Genomic DNA, 20,532 nt, shown 5'->3' on the forward strand with positions numbered 1-20,532 from the left:
CACTAGGAGCCTAGGCCTCGTTTGAAGGAACCCGGGTTGTAAGAGGAGGGGAACACGTGAGTTGGTAAGAAATTCCATTTTTTGGAAGTGCGACAAAGAAAGGAGTTGCCAAATTTCTTTGTTCGCGATGGAATTGATGTCACAGTTAGGCGGTGACATCGAGAACCAGCTCGCGTGGACTTAAGAAGGAAGGGGGAAGCAAGAATTTAAAAAAAGGGGGAAGAAGGATATAAATTTCACAATGGTGTTCTGCGGTGAGTTACGAGATTATTCTTCTACTAATAGCTCTACTGGCATCTACTACTGCACGAATTCATTCTTCAAATTTGTTCATTATTTCCGAGCTAAACATATTATCCTTTCGTATTTATAAAATATAATTGTTATCGCCGATTGAGACAATATATCTATCTCAGTAAATATATATAAATATACAAAGGAACTAATTGTATTCTATAAAAAAAATATTATGAATGTGTGTAAAAATGCTCATTTTTATAAACATCGAGTTTGCAAGTCATAGAGAATATTAGTTAGTAGTAGTAAAATGTACATAAGTCTGATGACTATGTATATTTTACAATTATAAGTTCATATTAAACTTGTTTAAGGTGAATGACATTTGAGTTTAATGAAAATTTAAAACAGAAAAACAGGAAAATGAATGTTCTAGATGGAGCGCAAGAAAGCCGTAAATTAAAATAACACAATATTACGATAACATAACAATACTTGCAGTATTGAGGCCGCGAGACCTTAGAGATTACCGCGCAAGGAAATCGTTAACCTACTAATACTGAATTTACTGCTATTTTTATTTTAAAGTATTTATTAGTATGGCAATATGTTAAGAAAAACAGTATAAGACAACGTCTATACAATTTTCACTTAATATAAAAATACAATCAATAGAAAATACAAGTTTGATTTAGTCTTGATTTAAATCATAAAAAGATCAGTTGGTATTAAAAACTCCTTATGATAGCGGTAAAATAAGGCAACCTTAGCACAGTTTGAATACTTTAAAGTTATAATTTTAAGACTTCCTTGGTCGATGTAACAACAAGTGCAGGCCACGATTTCGATCGATCGGACAATTCGCGTGAACGCGAGCCGCGAATGAAAAATAGCTTAAAAGTCATAAGTTCGTTAGTTGTGGCTACGGAGAACGTTGCTAATCTAACTGACCTATATTATGTGGGTGAAAGACCTCGTAAACTACTGCCGCCAGTGCATTATTCCCGCTACAATACTTTACAATACGAACAACAGACGATTTTGCCCTGTATTGCCGCTGTAAATAGGATACAGTTGTCTGCACCTAGTGAGCTACGTAACTAATGCGTTTCACGGAATCATTTTGTTTAAAGCTCATTTATAGCTCAAATAATATCTAAAACGAGAACAAGCAATTACATCAATGAGCACATTTCACTTTTGCACACCATATGTGCTGAATAATAATGAAATGAATGAAATAATAGAACCGCTGCCTTAACGATATGGACAGTGTTTTATTATGCTTTTAAAATCCAATAAAAACCTATAATTTTAAGCGGATTCTTCAAAATCGGTTCAATACTTATCTAAAATAAAGAAATATGTGGAATAAAAATAAAATTAGTTTTCTTATTGGCTCTACGATATTACATGATGACTACATTTTATAATAATGCATGTTTGTATGTTTAATCAATATTTTCCTATTAAACATCATCTGTTGTTGCATTTTCGGAATTTTCTCATTAGGCCACTAACCCCTTCAACGTAAAACGAGGTGGTAGAGAAAATTTTCCAGAGTTCGAAATTTTGGTGGTGATGAGTCAATGTATGTATGGTTTTCCACGTATTTTAATATAGATTACGCAGGGTAATGGCCTGTGTGCTGCGATACGAGGGGGCGGGTGTCAACATACTGTTGCCTAAAAATTTGTCATTATTACTTCTGACAGTAAGCGTGTTTGTTTCTTTGAAATTAGTTTTAGAATTCTTTTTAAAACGAACTTATTTATGTGAACACAATATATAGATAATAATGAAAAAACACATTACAAATAAACTATTAACAATTATAATATTCCTATTTTTTTGTCTTAAAATCATTATAGTGACGTAGGTATTGAGATTATCAAGGTTGTCATAATATGCAGTCGTATTATGACAATTAATCTTAACTAATACTAGTTCAAATACAACTTACATTTTTATTTGTAGACCGTTTGTGTATCTGTTCAACCTTTTTCCTTCATTTCTACAGGAGGGAAGCGAAGACAAGGTGATCCCGCGGCTGCGAAAGAATAGAATTATTCAATATAAATTATACTATTGAAACTCACATGAGTGTATATGTACAAGTTTTTATTCCAATATTGTCGATAAGCGATCAAATGAACGGAAAAGAAGTTTGATCCTATCTAGCGGCGAGTTATAGCAAACTGAATAGTATGAAATCCTTTCAATTTAAAAATTTATACAAGTTTATATGCCAACCGTCATAATTGACCATTCAGTTTATTAATCAATCAATATCAAATAGATAGATATCCTGTACTTATTATATATATATTAACGAAGGAAACGTATAAACTTGGAAGTATATTTTTTATGTTACAAACTTATAATTTATGAAATTGTAAATTTCATCTACATTTAAACTCCACCTTGAATAAAGTATATTTTGATTTACAAATTTTATTATTCATCATTATCAATGCTGTCTTCTTCTTTCGAACGTAAAATCAATAGTAACAGAAAGAGCGAATTCAATGATTAACTAAACAGTCGCTAAGCAACGTTTACAAGTCTCTGTTAGTCAATATATTAAAAAATCGCAAAGATACCACTGATGGTAGGGCTTTGTGCAAGCTCTGGGTAGGTACCACACACTCATCAGATATTCTACCGCAAAACAGCAGTACTTGGTATTGTTGTGTTCCGGTTTGAAGGATGAGTGAGACAGTGTAATTACAGGCACAAAAGACATAACATCTTAGTTCCCAAGGGTGGTGGCGTATTGTTGATGTAAGCGATGGTTAACATTTCTTACAATGCCAATGTCTATGGGCGTTGGTGGCCACTAACCATCAGGTGGACCATATGCTCGTCCGTATCTCTATTCTATAAAAAAAAGATTGATTTTTAAGATATAATAAACAAACAAACTCGTTACACTGGTAACGAGTTTGTTTGTTTTAATTCATATGATAACAGTTTATCACATGAATTAAAATAAATGTTTGTTAATATCCTGCGTTTCTATACAATTTTATACGATTGCTATTGATAGTAACGTAAAGATTTTTGGATTTTACCAACAACGTAAAATAGAAGGCGCGCGAGTCTAAACAGATAACTGCTTACAATAAAAGCTGAAATCATTAGCAATTTAAATGTATTAAATGTAAATTGTCAATTATTTATATATGGTTATATACGAGTATGTACGATTAAAAATTTTCCTATTGTGATACAAAATTGCAAGCAAAGTTTAACATCGGAAGTTCAGAAATCCGTATTAAACCTGGTTCGGATTACGTTTTCAGTAAATATATTCAAAATATCCTTTAATAAAATAGTCTTAACAATAGTTTATGAAATACTTGCATGCGTTTAATTGAACTACCAAATTATTATTAATTTGTTCTTAAGATATTTACATCTCTGATTCACATTCCTCTGATTATGGACAATGTAATATAATATACTACAATAACTAACTACATAATTTTTAAATTACTGCACTGGTTGCTGCTGCCGACATTGCTCAGTGGCAACTTGTTCTTAGCATGTGAATCTTAAGCAAAGATTGCGGGTTCAATTTGTATTTATATTTCATCAAGTACTGAACGGTAAACGAATATATCGTGATAAAACATGCTTGTGTAGCTTAAATTCTGCTACATGTAATCCAGCAACCCGCAATGGGGTAGCGTGTAATAAGCTCCAAAACATTGCCATAAAAAATAATTTGCAATTAAATTGTCATGAAGCCTAAGAATAAAAAAAAATAATAGATTAATATCTATATTTTATTTTAATTTTAATTATTAGATTAATATTGCATGTGCAGTCTTATTGTATAATCCTTCATACTGAATAATCTGACTATATTTTAACAGGCTTATAAAATTATTAAAATCGAATACAAATTTGATTGTCGTGTTAATTAAAATTAAATAAAATGAATTTGGCTGCATATTTAAGTCTTTCGCAAAATCAATTAAGCAGCTAACTCACTATTAATAAAGTAAAGTAATACTAAGCTATATATATTATATACGAGTATAATTCTAGCTTAAGCTTTTGACCGTCGAATCTTATGTAACGATGCATTTCATCTTTCTTCCGGAGTTTATCTGTGTTGAGTTAGATTGGATTGGAATATTTTTAGTAATTATTATGTTATTAATAACGTTAAATATAATGATTTATTATCCAAAAGTTTTTTATACTAAGTACTTTTATTTTAATTATTATTAATAACTGTATTTTTGCTTAATTTATTCAACTTATTATTATGTGTTATAGTCATAATCTCATAATTATAGTGAATCTTAACCGATGATCGTGGGTTCAAACCCGGGCAAGCACCACTGAATTTTCATGTGCTTAATTTGTGATTATAATTCATCTCGTGCTTTACGGTGAAGGAAAACATCGTGAGGAAACCTGCATGTGTCTAAATTCACTGAAATTCTGCCACGTGTGAATTCTACCAACCCGCATTGGAGCAGCGTGGTGGAATAAGCTCCAAACCTTCTCCTCAAAAAGAGGAGAGGAGGCCTTTAGCCCAGCAGTGGGACATTCACAGGCTGTTACGGAAATAGTCATAATCGCAGTAATCATTTCATTGTTTCTTTATTTCATGTTTCAGGGTTTTCCATAAATTAAATAAAAAAGTTACTTTTGTAAGCTATTCATAAACAGACGAAGTCATAAACATTTCAAAGAAAAGTCATATTGTTAAACTTACAACAATCAACAGAAACAAAAGTATAAAACAAATTATTAACAAATTATTCAGTGCACCGAAAAATGACGATGAAATTTAACCTGAACTTCGTTTGATTCGGCAACATGTAAGAGGTTTCTTTTTATTGTTTCAGTTGTGTTTAAGTACTAATTCTCATAAGTTTCTTAATTTTTAATTTACAATTAAAAGGAACATCTCACGCATCGCAATTCCTATAGGTTGATTAACAAAATTAAACAACTTGTATTGGAACTTTAATAGCATAGTGGAAACTATTAATTTATTTCGGAACAAATTTTTTCCAACCTGAAGTATTTAAGGAAGCGAGATCCTCAGCAGCAAAATAGACCGGAGCCTTCAAAACAACAATCCTCGCTAGTAAGTCACTCTTCACTATCGTACACATAAACGTTCACAATCCACTGAAAAACGTATCACCATGAAAATCAGGAACACGTCAGTTCATCCGAGGGACGTGTCTACAGACCGGTGTATACACATGGAGGTGTCGGATCGGAACGATACGGACGTGCGGCGCAGGGGACAGCAGCGAGCGCACGGCGCGCCGGCAGAGCGGTGACTGACCGACACACTGCCGCACCACCCCGCCTGGATCGCTCCTCCGGGACCGTTCCGCCGGGAATCGGACCCTCGAGGGCCGCTTTCCACACGCGAACTAACCACACGTGCTCCCCCGGATCCGTGACTCATGCTCTCAACAGGTTCTGCTCTTCATTGCACCTTTCCACAGTTCCATCTCTGCGAATCGTAAGTGTCTTTGACCTTTTCATATATTGAGACAGTGCATCGATTGTCAATATAAACCACGTGTGTATACAATGCAATATTGTATTCACGCGATGGTATTTAGTTGGAATTAAAATCTGAGCAGTATATTGAATACATAAAAAAATGTATATGAATAAGAGTGTTTTGTGGAACTCATTGAATAAAACTTGAAATATTTGAAGTTATAATAAGAGTATGAATAACATCATAAGTATCGTACATACGTTTACGGTCATTGGTAATCGTCGACAGTGAAAGTGCCGCAGAATAAGCGAGCTCACTTTGCAAGGCAGTTGCGCCTCTTGTTAGATTTTCTTCGTTATTAGAAACCCTACCTTCAGTGCTTTCTATTGTTACGAACAATCACGATTCCAATAGTAAACCAATATACAAGCGCTTAAACAATAAATTTATTAGCTATCACTGAGTCGGGCTGCTCGATAATTGAAAATTAACAATTGTTTAATGAAAGTAAGGCTTACAAGTTAAGATAATACCTAGCACTTTATAAGATCGTCGATAAATATAGGAAAGTGTATAAACTAAACATAACATAGTTGTGACATGATCTCGTGTATTATGTAGTTTTGATCATTAAAGTAATCATATATTTTTAACCTCTATTAAGAAAAGTGTTAGGAAAACCGGACCACATTTTTATGGGTAGTAGAAATGTCGCTGTGCAAATGAGATGGTAAGTGCTACTTCGACTATTAATATTGTAAGCGGGAATAGCCTTATGTGCTGTCAACCGCTATCTACCGTAGTTTTGATTCTTGCAACTGTAATTATGTACTAGTTTTTATCCTTGCAGCTTAAGATGTAGAATATATAATTACATTCATATTTTATACAATAAAGAATGTATAAACATAAGCATTTAATCGCGCATCGCGTACAAAATATTACGATTTCTGAGTAATATATTGTATTTCTGAGTAGTTAAGTGAATCAAACTTGTATGTATATAAGATAATATCTTTAAAAAATAAATGAATATTATTACTTAGTAAAATAACAAATTGTTAAAAGTCACTAATAAATTGAATCTATGTCTAAAGGGTCGCATATAAGTGTAGCCATTGTTGCCTTGTCACTACTGTCAGTAGCGGCATATATGAAGTACTACTGCAATGACAATGTGATTCTAATTTCCTGTAGCAGTTCATTCACACATTTAGATTTTTTATCATTTAAATGTAATCCTTTAATATGTTATGTTAATATATGTTATGTTAATATATGTTATATAAACTTGGGACAAATTTAACAAAAGTTTCATAAACTTTTATCTTCTGGGCAAAGGTGTTTTTTTCTATTTAAAAGGTTCGCGACAGTATAACGCTATGTATGTTTTGGCTTCTTTTGCAAGCTTTTATGGTATGGATGCCACTAATAATAAATTCGAATTAGAAACGATGATAGCCTTAACTAACGGACGAAGTAAATCTTTTCTCTGTTGCCATAGTAGTACTATATTTAATTAAAAAAACCAGCAGCATTAAGAGTTCGATTGTTTATTTTCACACTCAATATTCTAAAACAAATCAAATAAATCATACCGCTTTTGTCAATTTCACATCATAGCATTCAAATTTTCGTTGCTTTAAATAAAAGAAGATTAATTCTACATACATATTTTATATACATTACCCTAATAACATAATTTTATTTAGTACAATTTCCTACTAACCGAGGATATTTCCGTTACAGCATATTTCCTGACATTACATATATTTAATATGATTCATTATAAACAACAGACACGCTGACTATGATTTATCGATACGAATTTTATAAATACTTTAAGCACATTTGACGGGTCGGTTGGCGTGGTTCGTAGATAATTGCCTTTCACGCCGAAAGTTGTGGGTTCGATTCCCACCCAGAACAGACATTTGTGTGCAGGAACATGTCTGTTTGTCCTGAGTCTGGGTGTAATTATCTATATAAGTTTGTATTTACAAAACTGAGAGTAGTATATGTAGTATATCAGTTGTCTGATTTCTATAGTACAAGCTCTGCTTAGTTTGGGATCAGATGGCCGTGTCTGAATAATATCCCAGAATATTATTCTTCTTATTATTATTATATTATACGTTTAACTAATTAATATTCTTAGGTCTAAATGGTTACCACAAATAAAATGGAAATTACAAATAGATGGCCCGTTGGGGGCCCGTTTCTCATATCTTAACCGAATAATGCAGTTTTTATGCGTGAAGAAAAGCTTCATGAGAAAACCCGGATGAAAATCATTGATTATGAGTATTCACCGCATTACAGCAGTGTGGTGGATTATCCTCCGAAACTTAAGCAGTGTGTGGTCAACATTTACTGACTGTGACTTTACTTTTTTTATTAAGTTTTAATTTTTTTTTAATTTAAATCCATTTACATACCGCAATTTATGTTACATCCATTTACCGTATTTTCTGAAGTGGATGGGCGTGGCAATCCCTGCCTCTACCTACGTTCAAGACGTTAGACGGATTACTGAAATGTATTCGAAATGTCAAAAGTTTTTAAAGGAGATTAAATTTGTTTCAAGCAGTCAAAGGTAGTTCACATTGAAGTATTTTATTTGTAACAGTAGCAGAAATTCGAATAATATTAATTTTATTCGTTGTTATTTTTGTATTTAAATACATAATATTACTATATTTATTAATTTTATTATACATAAAAAAGACAATTATTTAAAAAATTTAGTCTACTAACATATTACATTTGAATTTGATACTCAGTGGAATGATGGCCAAATTGCACTGGCAATTCCCTTATGACATGACAGTTTCAATTTCATTGTCGTAAAAGAAACCAGTCACTCTTAGTCCGTACTCTTATTTTATTGTAAAAGTCAAACAACCAATTTGGGTACCGGATGATAAAACGTTGCTACCTCCCCCCTGTTTGTAGTTTTCTAACGATTGGACTCAAATTATATATTTAAATAAGGTTTCGCCTTCAAGTTTTTCATGTAAGTGTCTTTCTGAAAAAAAAAAACGCAGATTATAACAAAAATATATATTTTATATAACCGTTTATTAGATCCAAGCAGAACTCGGTCACTCAGTTACTATTAGCCAAATGAACTGAAATGTCATGTCCCTTATGGTAGCTCATAATGACACAGCTTTACTCACCCTTTAAACTGAACCACAACAATACAAAGTATTGATGTTTAGCTCTAGAATAACTGATAGTGTGGCTGGACCTGGAAGTTCTACCCAGGCTGTCATGCACGAAGCCTTAGCACTAGTATTTTGTATCATCTTAAAGTTTTCCTTAAAAGGGCATACATATAAGGATATTTTTATTTTATGGGTTATATATATTATTTAAAAACAAGCTGTATATTAAATTGTCTTTTGTTTAACTTAAATGTAATTATCATCATCGTCATTACTAAACTTTGATTCAACAATAACACTTCTTGTTATAGATTTGAATACTAACAATTATTTATAATGATATTAACTCTTTATATTTGTGTTATTCTAAATTAATGATTAACAGGGAAATTACTATTATGCTTATCTTCAAAATTTAATTGACTTTGCTTTCTCGACAGCACCGATTTTATGACATCGGCAAAATAATCTATGCCCTTCGTCACAACAAAAAGCCATTTAGCTAAGAATTGAATTTAAAATTCTTCATTTAAGTTATCAACGTTTAAAGCTTATGTTATATGCAACAGAAAAAAATTTCTCTTTTTTTTTAACTGTCAAATACCATTTAATAACATTGAATAATAATTATTGTAAACATTATCGAGAGCAAAGTAACGATCCCACGACGAATTTTAATAACATTTTTCATAACAGTGTCTCACATACCGGGTAATATGCGGTACTGTTTATTCTCTCAAATTGAAAGAAAAAACAGTACATTGTATTAATTCATTTTATTTAAAAACTAAATTTACCTATTTGTCGACAAATATCTACGAAATCGTAGAATTATAATATTATTCATAAGCATAATTCTAAAACAAAAAAAAAAATTCTAAATATTGCAAAAACTTGTATACGTAATATAAATAGTTCTCTTGTAATTCAGACTCTTAGGCTTTGAGCCCTTCGCTTATAGTCAGAGAGTAATGTAATTAAATTTTATTAAGATTTGTTATAAATATATCCTTTTAATACTTGACCTTTATTTTGGTGCATAAAACACTTAACAAGAATCACAGAAATTTACAGAACAAAATAAACAGATTCCTATAAAATTAAAAATAGAATGAAAAGAATGTACATTCAGAACATTTATGTTCATATAAAGAAAAATACTTTATATAGCAGCGGTCTTGATTTTAACAATAGGAATTATTAATTATAATCTGTATATTTTAAGTTCAACAATTAATATTATTTAATGAATTAATATAATTCTAATATAAATAAATTTATATTTTATTATGACATTGATAAAGAAACTCTAAACGTATATTGATTATGAATAGTTCGGTAAGACTACTATGAGGTCATATTATCACAATGAAGGGCGTCTTTAACATGATTAATATAGCGAGCGTACATGCGCCTGCACTTCCCCATTCCTTTACGTGTGTGAAAGATTGACTGATTGGTGATAGATGTGCGTGTGTGCGTCGGGTTCGATGTTGATGTACGCAGGAACGATTACGCAAACCGCGGAGCTTCCCCGAGGAGCGAGGTCGTTGGCAATGGACTCAGTTCAATGTCACCAAATATATCACCGAGCGGTGCACAACGGGCGTGCGCTCTTGATACTTGGATAAGAATGGAGCGATGTACTGTTGAGTGATTTTAATCGTAATACTGCTGATTGATGTTATTACTTGTATCGCTTAAAAGTAAATTGTACTCATATAGAGAATGAGATGATAATAAAAGAATGAAGTTAAGTACATTTTCTGAATTTACATATGATTTACTGTATATTATTTAAATTTGAATTGGAAACACATACACAACATACTATAAAAACAACACAAACACAGACAAATTTACTTAAGTTTTATAAGAAATATTTTATAATAAAATTAAATTTTACCTGAAGGCCATTCTAACTTTACTCCCGTCCACTGAAAACGTATAACGTGCAATTAATATTAATTCTGTTAATAGTATTATCAGTAATAGTATTATCAGTAGTATCTTTCAAGTAAAAATCGAAGAATATAATAATTATATAAAACTTGTATTTTTAGCTTCATAGCTTATGAAGCTAAAAATACAAGTTTTTAAAAATACACACAATTTCACTATACAAACAAAAACCTTGTAAAGAAAATAGTTAGACAGAGTATCAAGACGTAACTAGTGCACTCTACGGCCGGGCTCCTGACCGGGTCGATGACCGCACTTTTCGGCAGGCGCCCTGAGTTTCAGCTGTAACGCGATCCTGCGCGCACACAGACACTCTACGTCCGTATCTACAACGTTCTCACGCATACACGGCTACACCGCGATAATATGGAACCGGAAAACCATTGTCGAAACGTCATTCGTATCGATAAATAATCAAGCGTCGGAGTCTCTAAAACGGTCACGTGACTTGGAACTGAATGTATTAATTCAATACATATTAATGCTTACAGAGAGTACCTAAAATATGAAAAACAGATTAAAAATTATAAAAATAATATCGAAAACAAAATCTATGACATTACATAACACTAAATTTGAAAATTGTTCTCTTATCAAACGAGTAAATTCACCCTAGTGCGTCAGACGAGCTAATGTTAGTGTAATTTTTATAAATTTTTTATTTATAACATTTTTCATTTTTAATTTTCTATAAAATATAATTATTATATAAAAACCGAGACATCTTATCACAAATTTTTTGACTACATAGGCGTTTTGGAAATTTACTGTGATAGTTATCTAAGCATCCTGACTAAACGTTTACTCTACGCTAATATAATCATATTACATATAACAAAAAAATTACATTATGTAAACTTACCCCTTATATATTATATATATACCCTTTATCCTTCCTGAATATAATCTTTTATAATGTGCAAATCCATTTTAATTAGATTAGCAGTTGTAGCGTAAATCCAGAAGCAATAAATTTGCATAAAAACTAACCTTTCAAAGGTTATTATGGTTTTGTTTTGTATATTGCTAAAGTTATGAATATGACGTCACAAAAAATTCTGTATGTGTTTTTTGGACGAATACATTTACTTTTAAAAGGTTTGTAATTTAAGATAACGTTGAAAAACGTTAATGCAGTTTTAATTTTGGTTTTGGCTAATTTTGAATCAATGTTATTTTATAAAGCTCTACCCAATGAAGGTATTTAAGAAATTTTATAATTAGTTTGTCTTGTATTGTTTGATTAAAGTTATGTCTGGTTATTGTTACACGAGGACTTTACTTGTTTTTATCATACATACATATGTATGTATCTCGCGTGGACTGAGATTGGTAGATAGCTGATAGGAGAACACGTGGATTGTAAGTGATGTTTGTCAGGTGAAAGTGCTTATAATTCATCTGAGAAAACCTGCATCTATTTGAATGCAGTCTTAAACATGGAAATCCACCGAATTGCAATAGAATAACGTGGGGGAATATAATCAAAAGCCTCCTTAACTGTATTTAGAGTTAAGAAGGATGGATAGCCTATCAAAATTACAATTAAGAGGTCTTACTTCTAAGAATATGTTAATGCGGCCTTCGAAATCGATTTGTATATCTCACAGCAATAATCATGGAATAAATATTTAATCAACAGACATACAGTTACTGAATCGTTGTGTTTATATAAAAATATTTCAAGAATTACGTTTTCGTAAACACATAAAAAAATATGAACGCGTCTGACAAAATGATGTCTAGGCATTGACCTTCATCGATCGGCTGCTTCAAGGCCAGTCTGCCAAAACCTTCAGCCGTGAACCTTTGAACTTGAAGTGAATGTACCCTTGACTGGAGCAGCGAGGTCTTTGCCCGGCTATAATTAAACTGATAATGATAACAACGCTCGTACGAGCTACATATGTCGTAGAGATATGAATGCCTACATACTTTTATGTTTAAGTATTGAATGACATTTATAATTCACAATCGTAGGTCTAATTTAGAAATAGTAATAATGTTTAATACTTTATTACATAATGTACTTAATTTAATATAATTAATAATATATATTATTTTAAAAGGGTTTTTATTTAAAAGGCACCAATTTCAAACCTTTTTGTAATGCGTAAAAGTCATTGAACCTAAACTCCAATTGAATTATTTTTCAATTTTGAGTGTATATTCTGTTATTTTGAAAGTCGGTTTATTGTTTTTTTATTTTATTTGTGGTTTTTTACGTTTCTTTTTTTATTAGGTTTCCGTTTTAAATTTCCTGTGCACTTGATTGCGCTGACTTCAGAGACTATCTCGGCTATCCAAGTATTGCTTTGAGGTCCTAACGGAGAGGAGATCATTTAATTTAATACACATACATAATAATAACATATTATTTCTTTAGTTAATCTTGTATTTTTATTCTAACTTCTATGATCACACACTTCAATTAAAATATTCAAAGTGGGCTCCAATAACGGCTCAAAGTACAAGGGCTCATATCACTAGAGGGGATCGAAATTAGTGGCCATTATATACAACGGGTAACGTTTTAAAAATAATGGAATTTCATTGTTTCTTTGAAAACAATACAGGATTTCTTTTATTCTTTCATGTTGAAAAAAAACTTACATATGACTTTTTGAATTAATTGATAAAATATACTATTTAAACTCTTATATGAATCAACCTTTTACTGATATCCCATACTACTGTATTTTTTTTTCTATGATTAATTTGCATTTTGATTGAAAACTTATTATTTTACCACAAATTTAACGAAAAGTAATTAAAAACTTGTTTTACTCATAAAAATATGAACCCAAGAGTTGATTGTTGGAAGCCACTTCCGGTATTTAACTACATATATAGATTAACGATATATAAATACATATCTCCAATAAGAATAAAACTCTTTTTTTTTAAATATAGTTTATTTGTTACAAGATGTTGCTTGTAATATTAGGTATATATGTACCTCTCAGCTGCTTACAAATTTTCTTTGTCAAATGGTCACATTTGAGAAAGAAAAATGGTAGGCAATTACTCAATAAATCTACGTTATTAATTAACATAACTACTAAGTTTCTTATATGTTCATCTCGGTAAAATCCACATTTCGAATCAGTGGTAATTTTAAATTTAATTTAATCTTGTCAAATAACGATTCAAAAGTCCTTGTAAGAGCCTACTTAAAATAGTATATTTTGATTTTTGAATAAGTAACATATATTATTTATTAAGCTCTTTAAAACTATCCAAAGGCGAACATAGATACGTGGCTGGTTAAAAATAAAATGTCTCCTCTAAGCATTAAAAGGTTGTTCACCTAATATTTGGGCATCGTTCCTCAGTTAAAGGACTATATATCAATGAAATCCCGTTTATCTAGATTTAATACGCGAACTTCACGGCTCTATCGAGAACTTCCTTATTGTATTTATGTAAAGGTTAAATACTTTTGAAATCATTTTTAGTGTTTAATAATAATATATTTCCAAATTGTTTTAAATTAAATTTAATGATTTTCTTTTCTTTAAATTTATTTTTTTCCATATTTAAGATGCTTAGGCATGCAAAAGAGTTGCATGTCGTAGTTACCTACATAATAGTATGGCAACTTGCACTCGTAGATCTTATTTGTATACTGTTTATTTATAATTATTAATGTATGTAATATTCGTAATCCTGAGTAAATAAAAAACAATATAATAATAATAATAATTCTTTAATATCCTAGGTATAAGTATATTTTTATGTAAGTGTATGCTGCAATGACTTTATAATTGTGACATCTAAAAGAGATGGTTGCAATTGGATATAACATGTCCATAACATATATTATAATTACCAATGGCACTAGTCCATATATTGCACACAATATACAAAAATGTATGCTAGAAAAAAAAGTGATGTACAATTGTACATAAACTATAAATAATAATACATTTATGTTTAATTGTTATGCAGATGTTGTATTTGATAATAAACTGATGTAGCCGTCCATTGCAAATGGAGAAATTTATGTTTGGAACGATGAAAGTTACTCTGCTGTATATCAAAGTTAAATAGAACATGTTTTGTGCGTGGTGTACTGCTAGTTACATTCTCACGACATAATAACTATCTCCCTTCCTTATATATTATAGTTATTATATTAATTAAGATGTATCATGCGCTGCGATATGATATGATTTAAGCACATCGTTATTACTTCTAAACGTAACGGTCACTTGTTACTTCCTTTCCATAATAATTTTAAAAATCCTATTCTCTATTCGGTTGAGGAATTCACGTAATTTTTTCTATCGAGTTGCTATTTAATTTTTAATATCCCATTAATGTTCCATCAATTTTTTTTTCTTTTAGATCTTACTTATCTTAAACGTGAATGGACGACATCGTAACCGCGAAAATAAAACATTACCTAAACTATATGGTATATTTTCAAATTTTTATATGCTCTTCGATATGCTTATCCGCTTCTCAGAGTTGCATAATAATGTGCGCTTACGCTTGCATGTATGTACATACATAATAGACGCAGGCGCAGCACTCACACTTCCAACTGGCACACGTGTACGCTCACATGCACACAAGATAAGAGTCCGGTCACTGACCCTGGGGAAATGGCGCCTGAAACCGCTCTATGAAAACAATCGCTGAAACCGGTTACATTTTATGTAAAAACTTTCGTACGATAAATAGAAATAATAATTAATTTTATTGTATTATAGTAACAATCAACTATAACAATTTAAAAAGGACAGTGGTTTTCAAAGTTCCGTTTGTAAAGCCGAAGCTCCTTTCTGAGTAGTTACAAATAATTTAATATAAGACTATGACCGATGGAGAGTACCTAGGTCGTAAACAATAATATTGAGTTATTGTTAGGAGCAACGCTTGGCGGAGCGGTCTCTGATCTTGAATGGAGTGAAAGTGCTGCAGATACCTACTTCCTGACACGTGGAAAGTGAACGTCGCATGCGCCGGTTAGCCCTGCCTAGGCAATAGATAGTATCTTGTTCAATAGAAAACCAAGAAAGTCGGGTTCAACGCACCCAAAAAGGTATTGCTACGGCAAAAAATTATACGTAATACCACTCCAATGGCATCGTGTCACTTAAATAGACATGGCATTGCTATTTCTCTTGCGACTTACGGCGTTTTCGGAAAATTATTAGATGTTACGTTGCCTTATATAACACGTGAAATATTAGATTGTTCAAACATTCACATATCTTACACAAGCAAAGATTTATCAAATTCTCAAGTGAGGTATTTAATACATTTACTATTATCATTTTGAAATTTTGATGTATTTTTTATTTATTGATTCAAAAATTTTTGATACTGCTGATAAGTTGAAAAGTATAGATGATGTTTTATGGTCTTACAACGAATAAGCCCCCATCATATCAAGATCAAAGCTATCATAATTCATAATTAAGACAATGAGCATCACTCAAGTGTATTTAAAATTCTTTCCTACGACATATTGAACAGTTAGTTCGGATAGTTCGGACATATTGTAACTTATGAACTACGATTAAAGGTCATACAACGGAATTTGAGAACCAAATACAACTATTAAAATTATATTGATTTAAGAAACGATAACGGTCTTAATAGAATTGCTAACTCGTGAAGAATTTTGATTACTTTATACCATCGTATTCACTTTATATTACGCCAAAACCGTAGTGAGTAAGAAATTTTCAGTTATTTAATTAATTACTACATACTAATAAAAACATGCTCGCCTGTATTTTATTTGTTTAGTAAATTCACAACTTCTTGTAAGATTTCCATAATATTGTATATATTATACTAGAAATAAAAATTATCCTTAAGTAATTGCTTTAAGTATAATTATTATAGCGCCTTATTATAAACGATCTAGCTAAAGAAGATTATAGATTTTTCGCTAACTTCTTCGCTAATTCTTTAAAAATTCCTACAAACCAGACATCCTGTAAAATGCAAAGTGCATTTAGTAAAACGTTCATTGACAAGTGATATTTACGTTATCTCAATAGATCGATTTTACATTTGCGGTAAGAGTTCCTTTGATTGATGGTTTCCGGATCAATGTATGGACTTAAATATTGAGATGAATTCGCCGGTGCGTATGAATGAGGTGAGGAATTATTCAGGTGATGGATGGCAGGGCGTTCAACCCCGCGGGTCGGAGACCGGCCGAGTTTCAGACAGCTGATCGCGACCGCACGTCACCGATGTGTATGACTAACAAATAGTTTCGCTCCGATATCGATGTCCGTTACTTGTTAATTTAAACGTGATTTATTGACGTAACATCGACGAGTAAGTGCGATTTTATTTTACATAACTGAATTGAAATTGTTTCCATCTTTATATTCAAGTTTTATTTTTAGCTATTAGTAATTTAACTTTATATGGTTAGCTTTTAAACTACTGTTCCTTTAAAAATGCTTATATATTTATTTTAATGAGATTTTTCCTTTGACAAAAGGTATGTAGGGTAAAAAAAAAACAACCAATACCTACAAAAAGCATATTAATAGAAATGCTAAATCAAACTTGTGTATTATTGTTGCTGATTTATTCTGTAAACGGCCCAGTTAGCGCAGTTGTCGTGTTTATATCATTAAAAACATGTTTCCGTATCCGTAACAGCCTGTGAATGTCCCACTGCTGGGCTAAAGGCCTCCTCTCCTCTTTTTTTTTTTGAGGAGAAGGTTTGGAGCTTATTCCACCACGCTGCTCCAATGCGGGTTGGTGGAATACACATGTGGCAAAATTTCAGTGGAATTAGACACATGCAGGCTTCCTCACGATGTTTTCCTTCACCGTAAAGCACGAGATGAATTATAATCACAAATTAAGCACATGAAAATTCAGTGGTGCTTGCCCGGGTTTGAACCCACGATTATCGGTTAAGATTCACGAGTTCTTACCACTGGACCATCTCGGCTCTTATAATAATCAGAATTATTTTTATTACAATTGCAAGATAAGGGTTAACACATAGCAAGTTCAGCTATGCCTATAGTTTTAAAGTTAACTATATTATATATAAAAAATGTTATTGTTTTGTATACTACTAAGTATGATTCGTACTTATCAGATTTATTATTACCACAGTACACAGCATCATATTTAACTAAAATTTTGGGATAGAATAATTAATTTATATTTTATTATTGGGTAAATAAAAAATATAAAATATTTTACAATTATTTTTAACACTTAAAAAGAATAAAACTAAAAGTAGATTATAAAAAAACGTAAAGACAAAGAAATAATTTAGTTCTAGCTATTCGACAACAGGTGGCAGTAATAAAATAATTAACGGTAATTTACCGGAAAGAAATTAAGCAAATGAACAATTTTAAAACCATTATACCTATTTTGTATTTGTATTAATATGTCAATTTATAAAAAAAAATGTGTTGACATTATAATCTTCATTTTTATAGCATGTGTATTTTTATGAATATATTATTTTTTTCAAAATTTTGCTGTTAATTTAAATATTTTGTGGTAAAATATAATTTTGCTTTAAAATGCAGCATAAAGGGAGCGGTCCTGAGGAAAGCCATGAGGTGCGAGAGCATCGCCACATGCAAGTTCTATATTCTAGGCATACTCAGGAACGACAAATTTTTATGCAAGAACTTAATGACTTCCGCAGACGAAAAGAGAAAAATGTGTTAAAAACTGTTAAGGAACTGATTGGTCCGACTTGGTTGCAAGCCCTTAGTGTGCCTCAAAGAAACGCATTAAACTCTTTAGAATTCTCTATTTATCAGGACATACTTGAAGGTCGTCCGGTAAGAACTGCAAATGTTATGCGTCAACTCGGATTATACCCAAGGCCAAACAATGTAGAACTTATGAATTGTATTATTGTTGGTCGTAATGACCCGAAAAAAATGTTAGCTCAACTGTTCCTCATAACCTACGGACATCCAATAGAAGGCAAAAGAGCGTCTTACTGCCTTAATTCAAGACTTATCTTATCGGCTATCCTTTACCTGGGTCTCGATAACTTACTGGATCTGTTAAAAAAAAGATTTCGTCCGACAGCTGTAAAAGAATCTCCAGAGAAAAAACCAAAATCGAGGAATCTCACTCCATTAAAATCACCGTATTTACAAGATATGATTGCAGTTTTATATTTGCCCCCTAAAAGAAAACCATTTAAACCACTTCCTCTTCCAAATTTAGACGATCTTAACAAACCATATGAAGAAGAAGAACCTACAATACCCAAACCTCCTCCGTCTCAAGGAGGCCCGCCTCCGCCACCTAAAAAGAAATACCAACATTCGTATTGTGATAAGTTAGCAGGCTTCGTAAAAATAGAACCATACTCATCAATCACTACAGTCGCTGTAAAAACGGTTACTCAAAGAAGCCAAATTCACAAACTTCGAGGATCTAAAATGTGTGTAGAGGTAAAGAAAAGTTACGGTATCAGCTTGTCACGCCCGAGTAAAAGTGTTAAACGAAAAAAACTTGTTGCTCCTAATACTGGTATATCAAATGCGCAATATCAAATTAATGGAGTTTATAAAATAAACGGTAAAACAGTATTCGTACTTGGAAATGTTTCTATATTACCCCCAGGTGGTGATCTGATTAATGGTGGTTATAGATATATCGGCGGAGAATACATTAACATACATTGTGGTTTTAAAGCGAAACCACCACCTCCGAAACCCGACCCTTGTGATTGCGTCAAGCAATGGCAAAATGCCGTGTTTAAATATATGAAGGAAAATAAATGTCAATGTGGACATCATTATGATTATGGAAACGAAGGCACATTTGGTCCAGAAGAACTCCCATACTTTCAAAAAGCAACGAAATTTTCCCCTTATCAGTTCAACTATCAAACGATTTACAATCTCGATCAAAAGCATCTTTATATCGAAAAAGAGTTTAAGAGAATTTGGGACACAGACAGCGCGCTTCATGTAGGTGATGGTGTTATTCTCGAAAAGAAAGATAAGAAGAAGAAAAAAACGAAAAGATCTTCCGTGACTTGTCTCGGTGAATCTCCGAAACCTGAAGAGTATTTAAAATGTGCCTTGCGACAAATGAGGCAGTTAAATATTGCAGCTAAATTACCAGATATTCATTTAGTACCAGAACTGAAGGAGTGGATGAGAATGCGCATTTACGGTCCCTTCACGCGATATGCGAAAAGAGAAATGTTACGCAAAAGTACAGTTTATTGGCAGACGTTCTTGACGCTTGCACAAAAGAGTTTCGGGCATGTTTCTCCTAAGAAAGACCCAACGTATGGTGGTCACACCAATTGGATACATAAACAAGAGTTGAATGATAAATTTCGAAAATTTACTTTACAATATAAATTGGAGCTATATAGGTCATATGCAAGAATAAACAATTTGTTGTGGCCGACAATGTGCCAAGCAGAATTCCCAGATAAAAAGTTTCGTGAAATATATTTTTCATATCTTTTTGGTCGTTTAGAAGATTTGCATATAATGCATCCCTATAGCACAAAAGAGACGATGGAACGTAAGCGTACTATAGCCAAGAAGAGATATTGTTGTCCTCCCAATGGTGTTGAGCCAGAAGATTAGTTTCTTGTAATTAAATCACTGGATATTGAAATGAATTTTCCTTTTAACTCTTGAGTCAAATTTTTAAATATAAATCGTAAATCGGTTAACATTA

At 31.9% G+C, this 20,532-nt stretch overlaps 1 protein-coding gene across 1 annotated transcript; it reads left to right on the forward strand.

The window, feature by feature from the left end:
• The first annotated feature begins 18,330 nt into the window (after positions 1 to 18,330).
• Positions 18,331 to 20,451, forward strand: LOC126774123 (uncharacterized). The gene has a single exon (XM_050495460.1). It carries the CDS (start codon positions 18,387 to 18,389, stop codon positions 20,436 to 20,438), a length of 2,052 nt encoding a protein of 683 aa, XP_050351417.1. The 5' UTR covers positions 18,331 to 18,386; the 3' UTR covers positions 20,439 to 20,451.
• The last annotated feature ends 81 nt before the right edge of the window (positions 20,452 to 20,532 follow it).

The sequence above is a fragment of the Nymphalis io genome, chromosome 2 (genome assembly GCF_905147045.1).
Source record: "Nymphalis io chromosome 2, ilAglIoxx1.1, whole genome shotgun sequence".
Taxonomy (NCBI): Eukaryota; Metazoa; Arthropoda; class Insecta; order Lepidoptera; family Nymphalidae; genus Nymphalis; species Nymphalis io.